The sequence below is a fragment of the Lissotriton vulgaris genome, chromosome 3_1, assembly GCF_964263255.1.
Source record: "Lissotriton vulgaris chromosome 3_1, aLisVul1.2, whole genome shotgun sequence".
Classification (NCBI taxonomy): Eukaryota; Metazoa; Chordata; class Amphibia; order Caudata; family Salamandridae; genus Lissotriton; species Lissotriton vulgaris.
The window spans coordinates 326,631,551-326,647,681 of record NC_141689.1 but is presented as its reverse complement, the minus strand read 5'-3'; the positions used below and the strand labels follow the sequence as shown (position 1 = coordinate 326,647,681).

The 16,131-nt window shown below is 46.9% G+C and overlaps 1 protein-coding gene across 1 annotated transcript in view; it reads right to left on the bottom strand.

Annotated features, from left to right (window-relative positions):
* The window catches only part of SPEF2 (sperm flagellar and cilia associated 2), a 1,087,451-nt gene that overhangs the window by 718,390 nt on the left and 352,930 nt on the right, over positions 1–16,131 (bottom strand). The window contains exon 14 of the mRNA XM_086960525.1: positions 9,653–9,909. Coding sequence (XP_086816651.1) covers positions 9,653–9,909 — 257 coding nt within the window. The remainder of the gene's footprint in view (positions 1–9,652; positions 9,910–16,131) is intronic.

The window sequence follows — 16,131 nt, the reverse complement described above, 5'->3', positions numbered from 1 at the left end:
TCTGAGGTGGCGCGCACACAGAGCTCAGAGCCCGGCCCACACTCACCGCTGCCTGCCAAATGTCAAACTGCTACTGAACCACTGCAGGGAGTTCAGGCATTGCAGCGGGGATCGGGTAGCAGGCAGCAGGTGAGGACTGGGTAACAGATTGCAGCCAGGGTGCAAGGAGAATGCCAGCTGCAGTCTGCTGCCTGCCTACCAGCCGCTGATCACCTAACGCTGCTCAGCAAACACGTTTGGATTTGTAAACAACGTGGAGTAGCAAAGAAAAAGTCAGAAGTAGGCAGCAGTAAAACTGACTGCGGTGACCACGGAGGTGGTGAGGCGGTGAGCAGGACAAGGACACAGATAAAGTTAAGGATTACTGACTCGTTGGCAGTGAGTTATTGCAGCCTTGCCTTATAAGTGGGTTAGCAAGTGGTACGCCATTGATCCACAGAGAAGGATGGGTTAGGACTTGGTGCATCTTGTGGAGTGGCTACTTCCCCACTTGTATTGCTGTACACTGTACTGCTGGACTTCTGGAGTGCTTAATGCTGCTGCTGCCTACCATTGCTTCCTACTGATTACTGATTTCTGATGGCTAGTACCAGATACCTGATGATGCTAATGATACTGATTCCTGATGCTTGCTAAAGTCAACTATGTCTGTTTTATCTTCTTCTGCGTTCGCCCTGTTAATAACTGAAAACAGATTTGATTTATTTTAACAGGAAACCCGAGACATCTGCCCGCCTGTGTGTCACTCCTGTATAACTGATGTCAAGGAGGGACCTTGAGGTGTTTAATATAGGGAGCTTGAGGACAGTGTAGTGAATGGTGAGAGCAGGAGAGGTCATTTGACACTAGACATTTGCCTGGTGGGACAGCTTGTTAAATCTGGCTACCCACCCCTTCTTTTTGTCTCCTGTATAATTTGGCCTTGGTTGATGGGTGTTGCTGAACACAGGCTGGCCATTGGTCTGTTACTGGCTTGTGCCTGCCATGGACCATTATCAGTACCTCAGAAGTATCCAACTGTCGCTAAAGCTGATCAGTGCAGGGAGCGAGAAAGACAGACCCGGAGGGTGTTCAGTGGTCCTCTCCCTTCTGGACCATTGGCAATTATGGCTTCATCTCAAGGAGCTATTTACAATCTATTCATGTGTTCCCTGAGTACCTGTTGCTTAAATATCCTGATACAGGATCAGCCTGAGACAGGTCAGAGTCTCCTTGAGGGCAGGGAAGTCTCCATTATCAGCATCCTCCAGATAAAAGTTGGAATTTCCCATCACAGTGAAACTACTATTCCCTAGTAATGGTTCTATGAGATTTGCCATTTAAGTTGAAAAAAACAGAACTAGGTCCTAGGGGCCTACATACTAGCAATCCAGCATAGCAGCTGGTGGGTGATATTGTTATAGTGACATATAGCTCCTCGCAGGGACAACTACAATGTATCATCTCCAAGTGAGACTGATACTTTAGTTTAGTTATAATAGCCAGTCCTCCAACTGGCCTACCTACCCTATCCAGACTAAGGGTGGAATAGCCAGGAGGGATTATGTCTACTAAGTCTAGGCACAAGGCATCATTGGCCCAACACTCCTTAATGAACACCCAGTCCAGGTCATGAACGAGCATTAAATCATAAAATACTATTTTATACCTTATCAATGGCCTACCCTCAATTAGGAATCGCTTGAGTTTTAAAATCTTTTTCACAGGGGACACCTTTTTAATCACGCCTTCCTATTGGGGGTTATAGGGATTAGGCAGTACTCTGATGGTGGAGGATCAATAATTCAGCTTTAAACCACATGTGGAATAAGTACATGTTTTGAAATCATACCCAAAATACATGCATTGCAGTGGCTTTTACCCCTGTTGTAAACTCCATTGATGTTCTCTAGAGTACACCAAGGGGGGAGAAGGGTCCTTTTTGGCCTTGCTGAACCAGGGGTCTGGGCACTGGGCGCCATCCGGATGTGGACAGCGCAGATGGGCTTGCCTTTGGAGTACCGGCAGCTCGTCTGACCACACATGCCACTTAAATAGCCATCTCCGATATGGAGAACGACAAGACAGCTACTTTAAAAATGTCCCCTATTCTTCAACCACGAAGTGGGCAGTAGTTCTCTCTCGGTGTCACCCTGCTCCTACTGAGCTGTAGAGAACAAAGGAGAGGGTGAGAATTGCGAAGGTTACATTTTTACTGCTAAGAATGTGGCGCAAATAAAAAAAGGCTAACAACACAAGAGTTAACAGATATGTAATGCTACAAGCACACAGCGAGGGATGGGATGGGAATGTCAGATTACCTATGTGGGCATGGTTTGGTAAAAATAAAAATAAATACAAAGACTAGCTCTTAAAGAGAAATTTATTGTTTTTTTTTTCCTATGCTTTCTATGTTACAGCGGGTGTGGGACTGATGGGGTGCCTAAACAATGAGAAATGCCAGCATACAGAGCATTTTGTAGTCATACTACCTCTCCAACTCTAAGACAGAGGAGGAATCAGGAGATGGACCTACGTGGGACTGTGAAAGAGACCGCCCGTACAAGAAGCTAGTTGCAACTCCCCAGTGCAGGCCTCCAGAGTCACTAGTGCGAAGTGAGACTTACATCCCTGAAATGCAATGAGGGAAGTAGAGCTTGTTTGATCTTTCATTGCTGGGGCCTTCACGACTGCTTCCAAAAAGACAGACTGGTTCCATCCATTTGTTGAGGTAGGGTGTAGGGACCTTTGGACTCAGACGAGTAGCTGCTTTGACTCTCCAGAGTCTGCCCCTCACCCCCAAAGGGCCCTGAGCTCTTGAATATCTGTCCATGGAATGTAACTAACTTCATTTGACCAAAACAAATTATGTTGTTCCAAAGAGAAAATATCCTGGGTTGGTTACTTGCATCAATTTTGTTGAGCTGTAACATGAAGCAGGAGTGGGAAGGTATCGGGTGGGGGGGCATGCCTCGCTATCTCACCAGCAGAAATGATACTCTGTACCACAGCTGGTGGATGAGAACCTTTATCCTCTTTCTGACTCTTTGCTCAAATGATGAATTCAACCATCTTCAGTGCTGCTGGTGAACCATCAAACAGCATGCAAGACCGATGCCTCAGGGGTAATATCAGATGGATGGCAGTACACAGAGCATGTAGAGGTTTTGCACAGCAGCTGTTGCAAATGGTTGGTGACATGACATGAAAATCTTAAACTGGAATGTTGAAGAATAAGCTACCCCATCTCAAGAAAGAATATGGAGGAAAGAACCTATCTAAAAAGACAGAAAGTTATTAGGACAAAACCCCCCAATAGGAATCAGCAGTGACCAAGAGAAATGGTTAAGGGATTTGGTGTGAAAATGCATCATGAATTGGCTTTCAGTGCATGATGTATACAGTAAAATGTGCTACACCATACAACGCTCTGAAATTAACAGCTGTAGAATCAGTCTGCAGCCCTGCAACTAGATGGCAGGATACCCACAGGTTGAGAATTGACATCAACCAAGAAGTAACAGTATACCTGATTGTAATTTATGTTTTTGTGCATTTCACTGCAAGCATTACTCCAACCTTCTATATTTATTTTGTCAATACTTGATTTGTCCTCTGAAATTAGGTTGTTGGTTGAGGGGCCAACCCTTACTCAAGCAACATCCACAATCCCTGTCAGGGGAACCAGAAAAGTTACTAAAATAACCGGTGCTATATCCTCTGGTAGCTTAGCACAAAAGCTGTCAGGTTTCACATGGAGGCAATGTGTAAAGTATTTATTCAGCACATAAACAAAAATAAAGTGCAAACACAACACAAGAAATTCCACATTTTAATACTTTTTTAAAACCATAACACCAAAAATCCAGTAGATCATGAGCTCTGAATGTTTAAAGTTTTTTATTAAAAACTAGCGCCTATAAGATAAAAGCACCAACCACTGACATCTAGTAGCGTATTTAAGGGTCAAAGTAAAATAATTATGGCCAACCATGATGGAGCGTGGGTTGGATACAAGGAGTGGTTTGGGCCTGGGCAGCATTTACCTTCATATTTAGAACAAATTCTGCAAAAATGTTCTGAGGTTACGTACAGCGGGGAAAGGTTGCAGGCAGTGTCTGAGGAGGGAGAGATGGATGAGGTTAAGGTGAGGATTTCTACGTTTGGACTCTCTTTTCTGGAAGTCAAAAATCATCAGTGGGATGAAGCTGAAGGCTGTAGCCAACCAAAGCTACAGGAGGCTGCATACTCTTATGCCAAGGTAGAAATGAACACGATATGTTGCTGCAGAGGAGAACATAGAGGCCGCCGCTGCAATGTCAGGCCTACCAGCGATTTATGTTGAGTGAACAGAAAGCAGGATGGTCCTGGTGTTGCCTTGGTTCTCAAAGCAGTTTTTAGCCAAAAATGTTCGAAGTCCCAAGCTTTAGATTTTGGCTATCTGGGTACCTTTAGCACCACCACCAAGGGTCCATTTCTGAAGGAGCACCACTTCGACTGGTTCCAGGTGTGTATTCAAGATGATGGGAGGCTGTTATGTCCCTGTGGCTCTGAAAAGGAGGCCCGCAAACTAACCCCTGCAATCACTCTGGTAGTCATGGGTTCGAGTGATGAAGCAGTGCTCAAGCGGCAGGGCAGGTCTCTGAGACTTCAAAGAGAAACCAGGCAGAAAAGCAAGTGTTATACTTGGTGCCTCCTTTGAAGAAGTTGAAGTTTCTGGAGGTTTCTCTTTTGAGTGCTAGGAATTTCCTGACTCCCCTGTCCTGGCTCCAGGCTGGCTGCAGTAGTAACACGCTTTTTATGTGAAGGAAGAGCACAGCCTATTCAGTTGCAAGTATTTCTGTACCAAGCCTCCCCACCGCCTGCTAGCAGATGGCACATTCAGGCACACCTAATCCTTCTATTGTGCAACTGTCGGGTAGGAAGAATTCACAAACAGAAAGTCCAACTGCCAACTACACCCAGTCATGTGACCTAGGACAGGCTGCAGGCAAAGGGCAGGAAAATGCCAACTATCTAAAAGTGGCTTTTTAAAATTTGAATTTAAAATCGAACCATTAAAGAGGATTTGTGATAACAATTTCATACATATCAAACATGAAATGCTTATCTCTTCCCAATCAAAAATGAGCACTTACTAAATGTAATAAGGCAACCCAATTATCATATGGGGATGAGGTAGGCCTCACAGTAGTGAAAAATAAATTAAGAAGTTTTTCATTACCAGGACATGTAAAACTTAAAAGTATATGTTCAACCCTTTAAATACAATGCACCTGTACTATGGGCTACCCAAGGCCTACCTTAGGATTGACGTAGAGGTAATGTAATGTAATGTAATGTAATGAGGTGCTTATATAGCGCTCTATCACCCGACGGGTATCCTGGCGCTTAACTAAAAGAGAGAGTCCCCACCAGAAGTTAATAGGGGCAGCGAGGTGCGATATAGGAAGGGAGAAAAAGAAAGAATATCAGAAGGAAAAATTACTCCGGCCTGGGGAATAAAAACGTTTTCAACTTTTTCCTGAAATCCATAAGATTTTGGACCTGACGTAGATCCAAAGGGAGAGTGTTCCATAGCCGAGAAGCAACGGCAGAGAAGGATCTGCCACCTGTTCTGGACCACCAGAACCTGACTACATTCATCATAAATGCAGAAGCAGAACGAAGGTTTCTAGTTGGAGAATACCAGCTGAATTTTCTTTGCTGGTTCTTAGGGCCCATTCCATGAGCTGCCCTAAAGACAGTGCACAGAGCTTTGAATTGAATTCGCTGGTGGATCGTCAGCCAATGCAGATCTCGCAAGGCTAATGTGGTTGAGGTCCGTCGCTGCCTATTTAAAGCGATTTTTGCTGCAATGGCTTGTATTTTTTACAGCTTCCCGATAAGGGTGTTAGACGCACCCAGATATAGAGAGTTGCAGTAATCAAGTCTGCTGAGAATTACTCATCTCACAACCTGCGTTCTAGCAGAGTTAGGCAAAAAAGGGAGGATCTTTCTTAGCACTCGGATTAGCGAGAAGCAAGTGCCAACCGTTTTGTTAACCTGAGAATTCAGTTGGAGGTCCTGCTCCACCATCACCCCCAGGCTGCGTACTCTGCTAGAAGGGGTAATAGGTGCGCCAGTAGGGGACAACTGAAAGATGGGTAAAACAGGCTGAACTGATCTTCTGGAAGAACACAGGACCACTTCCGTTTTAGAGCTGTTAAATTGTAACCAGTTCTTCTTAAGCCACTTCGTGGTGTTAGTCATACACTCATGAAATCTTTCCAGGGAGATGGAATCATTCCCTTCCAGGAAAACATGAGCTGGGTGTCATCCGCATAGTTCACCACCTCCACTCCAAAAGATCTGATAAGTGGAATGAGAGACTGCAAATAGATGTTAAAGAGCACAGGACTAATCTCTGAGCCCTGCGGGACCCCCTGTCGTAAGGAAGACTTGTTAGCGGCGAACGGCTGAAGGCACACTCTCTGTGTCCTCTCTGTTAGATAAGAGCAAAGACAGTCAAGGGCGCGACCAGTCATACCCTGGTCTTTAGGCCTCTCCAACAGTATACCTGGTTTACAGTGTCAAAAGCCACTGACATGTCCAACAGCACCAAGATCACTGACTGGCCACTGTCCGCCCGCATCCTCATATCATCAAGCACAGTAACAAGTGCTATTTCAGTACCGTGCTTGGGCCGAAAGCCAAATTGCATCTCATCAAGGAGCAAATACTCCTCAAGATACTGGGAAAGAGACTTACTGATGATGCGTTCCAGAATTTTAACAGGATATGGCAATAAAGAAATTGCCCGATAGTTGGCCACACACCCGGGGTCAAGCGTGTTTTTTTTTTTTAGAAGCGGCGTCACAACTGCTTCCTTCCAGTTTTTAGGGACTTCCCCAGTACTCAAAGATAGACCACAGATCTGTCGTAAATAGGAAAAGAGCTCGTCCCCGTATTCCATCCAGATTCTGTGGGGAAGGGGGTGCAGGGGGGACCCAGAGGTGATACCCCTGGCTAAGGTATCAAATGTTTCCTCATCCGGAATGCGAAAGCAATCCAGAGTATGCTGGCCGTGTTTTAAAATGGTAGGGTTGCTGGGCTTAGAGTCTGCTGATGGCAGAAAACACTGCTCAGCATTGAACAACTGAGAATAAGGTTTTTCCACCACTGTTGGTGGATCAAAATCCCTAACTATCTTGTCGATTTTATCCTCCACATAGGAAGCTAACTCATTGCATAAAGCTTGAGTAACTGGAATTTTGTTATTAGCACAGTCAGGTTTAGACAGACTCTTTACTAAGCTGAATATAGCTTTGGTGCTATTAGCTGCTAGAAGAATGGTATTAGCAAAATAATCGGCTTTAGTTTTCGCTATAGTGTTTTTGTACAGATTAAGTTTTTGTGCAGATTAGGTTGATTTATCTGAATCACTATATCCTTTTCTCCAGGCTTTTTCGGCCACTTTACAACCCATCCTGAGTGCTCGCAATTCCTCGTTAAACAGGGGGCTGAGGGTTTCTCTCTCTTTTTTAGCTTCTTTGTAGGAATATGCTTATCAAGCCTGTCTCGGATCTGCACACAGTGGAATTGGTAATTCCAGTCCACTGGCCGACTGGGGTCCAGGCTGTCTAAGTCATTCCAATGCAAGGGATTTTTAATCTTACTCAATGTGGGCCATTCTCTGCCCAGCCGATATTGCCTCTGATGATAAATTTTACAACACACATTAGGCAGAGTAAGCCTAAAATTTACCAGACTATGATCAGTCCAGCACAGTGTTAGAACTTCTGTGATTGTAGCCATGTTGGAATTAGCAAACAGTAGATCTAACATATGTTCACTCTGGTGCGTAGGTTGCAACACCAGCTGCGGCATATCGAAGCTTGCGCAAGCTTCCGACAATTCCTTAAACGCCGTGTCCAGCGGTCCATCAGCCCACAAGTTAAAATCGCCCAGGATGATCAGTTTAGAGTGTGTCACGGCCAGGTTACACACCACATCAATCAGGGCAGAGCACTTAGAGTTAGGTCCTCCTGGGGGTCTGTAGCAGAGCATACCGGTTAATAGATAACCGTGAGGAAGGAAAACCCCAGGAGTTCGAACCCTTCGGCCTCATCTACTTCAAGAGGGGTGAAGTTCCATTTATCTTTGAAGATTACTCCCAACCCTCCTCCTCTCCCTGATATACGGGGTTTGTGAAAAACATAATACCCAGGAGGGGAAGCAAGTCCTAGTTCAACTAAAGAATCAGTGCGGGTCCAGGTTTTTGAAATAAAAAGTACGTCCAGGTCATGCCATTCCATCAGGATGTGTATTTCCTGAAAATATTTAACTAGAGACGTGACATTCACAAGACCGCACATTACCTCAATCAGTGAGCCATCAGTACGCAAGGCCTGGTCCCCCTCCCTCCCAGCCTTAACCCCTGACTCAGACTTCTGCCCACCAGACCTCATAAGTTGGTCCTTGGAGGAGCAAACACTAGCAGGGCGTGGGGGCTGGGAGAGCGGTCTGGTAGCATGACTGGCACTGTGCACAGTCGGTGCACGGATGGGCACAGACAGACTTGCCTCTGGCGAGCCCGCTGCGCGCGCGCGCTGCACGCTTGCATGTGTCTCCCTTTTAAAGAGGGAAACAATTGTTATCGTGCTAGAATGCTAGAGCGCCAACCAAAATGGCGCTCACCCGGTGTCTCAACAGGAAGTGAGGGAAAGAAGACACACCGGCTAGAGCGTCTACAGAGATCAAGCACACTCAAGACAATGGCAGGTAAATTTTAAAAGCAGCATAAAAAATATTCCCAGCAACAGTCGCCCAAGGTAGTTCAAATAGCAAAATAAGATCAGTAAGTAAAAAAGAAAAAATTGTTTTTAAGGCAATGAACATAGTTTCACACACAACCAGCGAGTAAAAATGTTGTGTTTTTTTTTTAAAAGCAAGGAACAGAGTTTCACACACACAACTGGGCTCTCAATTTCATGAGTTTGAAAGGGGAGTTCAAGGCTTGGTATGGGGGTTATACTGCCAATTCGAATTGGCAGTTTAAAACTGAATTCAGGCTGCAATGGCAGGCATGGGATATGTTTCAAGGGCCTACTTAAATGGGTAGCAAAAAATGTTCTGAAGGCTCCCTAGTAGCATTTAATTTGTAGGCCCTGGGTATATGGTATCCCACATTACAAAGGACTTATAAGTACATTAAATCATGTGTAAGCCAATGCTACCATGTTATAGGAAGCAAACACAAGCTCTTTGGCTCTGGTTAGCAGTGGTAAAGTACACAGAGTCCCAAAGCCAACAAAAACACATTCTGCAAAAATAGGAAGGGGGAAGGAGTGAACCTGCAGAGAAGGCCAAGTTCAGCTGTTGTGGTCTTCAAACATGTTACCAGAACAGTTGCTCTCAAGAATAAATGCCAAGCTCACCTGTGTTTCCTTTTCTTTTTTTCCAGTGTACAAAAACAAAGTTTCCCAAGGTAAATATTTCATCTCCCAACTGGAAGTTAATTTTGACAATTGAAGTCTGTAGCCTTAAAATGTCCAGCTTTAACATACACGCTTTGGTTAGTCGAATATCTGCTGCTGCTAGCTATTTGGAATAAACTGGTAGGATGTCAAACTGCATTTTACTAAGACAAAGGTCCACTGTTAATATTGAACGAATTTAATTCCAACCATACCTTTCGATTCGGTAATACGTCGCAGCACCTGTTTGTCGGAAATATCAATCAAAATTGCAAAATCAAGAGCAGGGGGCAGGGGAGGAGGGTCCTTTGCTGCTCTGATATCCGTTACCAATTTGGATTTTTTTTTCTTTTTAACCTTTTGCTCTGAAATGTCAGGATCAACCCCAGTGAGAGCTTTTTCAAGCAGTTTTGCTTGATCAATCGTCAATGGGAAACCATCCATAATCCATCCAGTATTTTCAGGAATGTTACTGAAATGATAAAAGTAAACTATGAACTTCGTATTATATAGTGACCAATACCTCAGTGTTTAAATTACAAAGCTCTTTAAAAAACAGGTGTACTCTACAAAATGTAATAATGTAATGCGAATCAATGTATCGTCCTTTGGAAGAATAAAACAGGAAATGTACCAGCCGATATTCTTAATTATGAATTTCAAGACATACAAAGATCTCAACACTGAGTGCTTAAATCATTGAGCTAACCAATATGAGCTAAAGATCAAATGTAATCAACTGCATTCATAAAAGGACAAATACTATTCTTGACAGGTAAAAACATGAGTATGTTTGGAATGACGCTTTAGCTTTTCAAGTCATTACTGGGTCTGATACTGCTTGTGCTGTTCAACATAACACAAGGTAAAAGAAAAAAAGCACTGCCTCACAGTTATTTTTTTTGTGTCAAATCTGTTTATTGGCATTTGTGTTATTTGAGCATTACAATAAGTGCAGCATTTTATCATCACATCTGTTTGGTTATGTCGAGCATTCACGCATAGGCACAATAACGTGTCTTTTAGGCGCTGCAACATTTCATATAAGTGCCACAAGGTTTAGAGTATGCGCCTGGGAGTGTCCACAACATAGGGGGGTCCATGTACCCCAATACTGTGTATAGAGATGATATTTATATAACAACTGTAGAAAATCAAATCAAATCAAACAGCGGCATAAACACAGATATACATTACGTGCTGACCCCCTCCCAAACCCGGCCCCCGCAACACCCCTCCCCCCGCTTTCCCCGCACACACGTGCCTCCGGCCTCAGCCGTCCCTGCATTACAGCGCTGTGTATCGCACCAAACAAGTGACACAATATCAGGTCAGGTGTACTTCCCGCGGTGCACCCCCATCCCCAGGTGTGTCTGTCTGATCCCCTACTGCCCCATCGCTCGTGGATCTTCCTACTGGTTGTAGGGCATTAAGCATGTGCTTCCAGCGATCTGCAATAGGTTCCCTGTGGAGCCCCACCGTTTCCTCCCTTCGTATGGCAGTCCATTCCGCCCGGGCTCATGCTTGGAGGGACAGGGTCGACGCCTGCACGCTGGGTGGGTCGCACGCCTTCCACCTCTTCGTGAGGAGACGCGTTGCCACTATCATCTCCAAATCCAGGAAGCGGACGATACCTTATCTTTGGGTGGTCTCTTGAAATGGTGCAAAAGGTATTCAGGCCAGTTACAGGGGATGGTGCGCCCGGTACAGTGCCTAAGTAGCTCGCTAATGTCCCTCCAGTAAGTGCCCAGCCCTGGACAGTTCCACAGGAGATGAAGAAGATCTGCATCCACCTCACCACATCTGGGGCAGGACACGTCGGTTCTGTGGAAGTATTTGTTTATAGGTCAGGGGTGAGATAGGCCCTGTGCACAATATAGAGTTGGATTTGGCGAATGCGCATATTTCTGGGAATGTGCACTGGGCTTTTAAGGATTTTCTCCCATTCTTTATCAGCGAGTGCCCGCCCTAGGTCCCACTCCCATTTGCCTCGCAGTGGGGCCATATCCAGCTCCGTGTGTGCCCTCAAAGACGCGGCAAACCATCTGATCAGGTGCCTACTCCTACCCATGATGTGAAGGTATTGCATGGTCAGGTGTTGCTGAGGCTCCTCAGTGATATCACCCCACCTGGCCATCATGTGTGCTATAAGGGAGCGGTGTAGTAGGAACCCCCCAGGAGGAAGCCCATCCTCAGTAACTAGTGTCTCATATGTTAACAGTGTTCCATCCCTGTATAAGTCACGTAGCGTCTGGACATCCGCCTTATGCCATTGCTCTAATAAGTGGCACGTAAGAATCCCCTCACCTCCTGGTGAGCCCTCTAAAGGCACCGCAGGTGCGATGGGGAGCACTTTTTGCGTGAGTAGCAGCGCTCTACGAAAGCATTTGTATGCCACCGCCAGCAGCAACGGAGCTGGGCGCGCTGGCGCCGTTAGCGGAAGAAAAAGCATGGTGACCCGCTCCAGAGTGTATGGCGGCTCATCCGTGGCAGTGTCCGCTCTCCCCCTGTCTGTTAACCAGCGGGCGATCCATTGGAGCTGCGCAGCTAGATAATAATGCTTAAAACAGGGAGCGGCTAGTCCATCTCTGTCTGTGGGTAGAAACAGTTTCCCAAGTGCCAGCTGGTGCCGAGACGTGACCCAAATGAAGTCACACAGGACCGTGTTAAGCGTGGAGAAAAAGGAAGCCGGTATAAATAAGGGCAGATTAGCAAAATAGTACAGAAGGCGGGGGAGCATGACCATTTTGGCAAGGGCTACCCTGCCTGTGGGTGTCAGCGGGAGTGTGGACCAGAAGCAGATCTGGGACCTGAGCGCTGCCACCGCTTGTCCCAGGTTCCCGTCAAATAGGTCAGCCGGCTGACGATAAATCTGGATCCTCAGGTACTTAAAGGTGTCTGCTTTCCATTGGACTCTTGTGCCATGAAGGTGGTATTCGGGATCGCCTAATTTGGTACTAAATGCATAGAAGCAGGACTTGCCGGCGTTCACCCGAAGCCCCGAGACAACGGCTCAGCAGCTCAGCAAGTGGGCCAACTGCTCCGGTATGTGTCCCACGTCCCTTATGAATACTAACAGATCGTCAGCATATGAACTGTAGATCCCTTCCTAGGCACTCACTGGAGGTTAACCTCCTTATTTTGGAACACGAGTTAGACAAGGTTCAGAAGCGAATATAGTGAACGCCCTTCCTCCTGGTTTTCTAATCCATACCCAGGATAGACCGCTGGCTCGAGGGGGAGGTGTTGCTATTCTGTATAAGAACTCGCTGGCATGCAGGGCTCAAAAAGGGGAGGTGGAAGATTGTGAGAGCTGTAAGTTCTCCTTCCAAATCTCTCCCACTGTGGCGATGTCGGGGTTACTAGTCTATCGTCCCCCAGGAAGTATTGGCAACTTCATTGGCTCACTTATGGAAACGGTAATGTTCTGTGCCGCTTCTGCAACAAATTTCATTACCTTGGGAGACTTTAATCTCCATTTTGACGACCAGGAAGACCGGTCGGCGACAGCCCTTCAACGTGACCTTAAAATCTGCAGGGCTGATCTTATAAATTTGGAGGCTACCCACAACAAGGGCCACTTGCTGGATCCTATTTTCTCAAACATTCCCACCATGAAAGCAGCCCCCACTATCCCTCTGCCATGGACGGATCATCTTATGATCCCCTTTGCCTGGCAGACCGAGTCGCAGAGCACCCCCCTCATCAGTGTTGGTGCACCAGAAAGACCCTGGGCCTGGCTATCAGTGGAAAATTTTTCACGTAGTCTGGAGGCCTCACGCCCACTACTAGCGCAGGACCCTGTCCTGGCAGAAGCAGACTTCTGCAGATGGATGTCGTACACAATCGACGCCGTCCTCCCTGTAAGATCGGCAGGAAGAAAGGAGAAAAGATTGCGCACCGCTCCTTGGTACACGCCAGAGCTGAGGGTAATGCGGAGGGCATGTAAAAAACTAGAACGTGCCTGGAGGAAGAACTGGGAAGTAGCTTGTAAGACTGAATATCGAGTGGCGATAAGGAATTACAAGCTCTCCATCCGGCTCGCCAAAACCCAATTCTTGGAGGAGAGAATCAGCAATGCCTCCAATTCCTCTAGAGAAACATTCCTGGTGATCAAAGAACTCCTGAGGGTCCCCACACCTCCTGCCCCCACGGATAATCTGGAAGACAAATGTAACGATCTAGCAGAGTACTTCCACACTAAAATTAAAAAAATTCTGATCACCCTGCCCCAAATTAACATAGGAGCTGAGCCCCTGGAGGATGAGGGTTTACCTCTGAGGACCCTGCACTCCTTTGGACCAGTCACTGAGGATGAAGCCCTTAAAGTCTTATTGTCCATTAAGAGTGGCTCTCCCCGGGACGTTGTCCCCATGAGGATTCTCAAACTGGTTGCCCCTTCCATTGTGGAGCCTATTACTGAGGTAATTAATTCCTCATTAGGTGCTGGTGTAGTCCCACCCAACTGGAAGGGTGCAATAGTAAAAGCCCTCCTAAAAGAAGCTAGCCTTGACCCCCTAGACATGGCGAACTATAGGCCCATCTCGCTACTCCCGGGACTAAGTAAAATCACAGAAAAACTGGTTAATCTCCAGCTATCCAATTTCCTTGAGTCCAACGGTGTGCTGAGAAGCTCCCAAACAGGCTTTCGCCCAGGCCAAGGCACTGACACCGCCTTGCTGGCTGTCACGGAGGAGGTACGCTGCATCTTGGATTCAGGAAGATCAGTGGCAGTGATCCTCCTGGACCTTAGTGCAGCGTTCGACACTGTCAACCATCGAGTGTTACTTCAGCGACTGTCAGATGCCGGAGTGAGGGGGACAGCATTGAAATGGCTGAGGTCATTCCTCAGCGAACGGACCTTCCAGGTCTGAGAAGGGGGCGCACGATCGGCATCCACCCACCTCCATTGTGGTGTGCCTCAGGGCTCCTCTCTGAGTCCCACATTATTTAATGTATACATGGCCCCCCTGGAGGATGTGGTGGCTCCATTTGACATCAAGATCGTGAGCTATGCCGACGACACCCAGCTGGTGTTCGCCCTCTCACAGGCCACGGATAATTCCCAGGTGCTACATTCCTACCTATCCAAAGTCCACTCTTGGATGGGGGATTCAGCACTAAAGCTGAATGGCTCAAAAACGGAGATAATGCTGATGGGAATGAAAAATCCCTCACTCTCCTGCTCGGCTTGGCCCAGCTGCTTGGGATCCCCTCCCAAACCCAAGACCGAGATTAAGAGCCTGGGTATTTGGCTGGAGCAAGATCTCTCCTTTAGGACCCAGGCTTCCAAACTAGCTGGTGTCTGTTTTGGCCTCCTCCGATCGGTGCGCAAAGTGCTGCCGCTGATTCCATTTCTATCTCTGAAGCTTTTAATCCAGGCACTGATCATATTCAGATTAGATTTCAGTAATGCAATCTACCTGGGTGCCCCTGAGATCACTCTGAACAAACTACAACAAGTTCAGAATGCGGCGGCACGAATGCTTCATAACATCCCCATGTCACAATCGGACAAACCAGCATTGAGGGCGCTGCACTGGTTGCCAGTTCGAGAAAGGGTTAAATTTAAATCTCTCTGCCTTGCACACAAAATCTTGCAAGGCAAAGGCCCTCCTGCCCTCCAAAAGATGGTGACCCCGTATAAAGCAAGTAGAACTCTACGCTCTGACCAACAACATTTAATTGTGGTCCCCAGGGTCAAAAAAGCCCAATCAGGAGGGAGGAGATTCTCCGTAAATGTTGCAACCCTTTGGAACTCACTCCCCCTAGGTTTACGCTCGGAGCCATGTCTTTTACGTTTTCGTAAACAGCTGAAAACTTTTCTCTTCTGTTAAACTGCTATGCCTCTTCTCTGTCTTATTGTTACTCTGTTGGCGAAGCACTGGGATGCTCCAGGGTAACCACGCGCTATACAAAACTGTGTAATAAATAAATAAATAAATAATAGTGATACCTGATGAGTGGCATCGCCCAGGGGGATGCCATCTCCTAGGGTCTGCCTCATGGCTCCATGGCCAGTGCGAAGAGCAGTGGGGACAGAGGGCACCCCTGCCCTGCCCACCACCACTGCCTCCGAGAAATATGGCCCCAGTCTCACACGGACCACCGGATTTTGATATAAAAGATCAGGAAGTCCGCGCCTAGCTCATTTTTCTCCAGCACCGACGACAGGTAACCCCACTCCAGACAGTCAAAGGCCTTTTCCAAGTCTAACACCAGGCACCCTGCTCTAGGCCATTCCCTCGTCGCCTCACCCGCCACTCTGAAGTATCTCCTGAGGTTCAGGGATGTGGACCGCGCTGGCACAAAAGCATTTTGGGCTGAGTGAATTAAGTGGGGGACCACTGGCGCCAGGCTCTCTGCAAGTATTTTGGCAAAGACTTTGTAGTCACCGTTCAGCATTGCCAGTGGGCGGTAGGAGCCCAGAGCTGTAGGGTCTCTTTCTGGTTTGGGTAGTGATACCAGGAATGCCCCTCACAGAGACGGTGGGAATGAACCTGTGTCTATCGCTGCATTGTACAGCTGAAGGAGTCGGGCGCTAGAATGTCCCTATTTGCTTTATAGTATTCAGTTGGCAGGTCATCAGGCACTGGGGTTTTCCCGGTCGCCAGTCCCTGAATCAGGTCTCCTACTTCCTCCAGGGCAAGTGGGGCATTAAGTGCATCTTTATGTTCTTCTGAGGCTGTGGGCA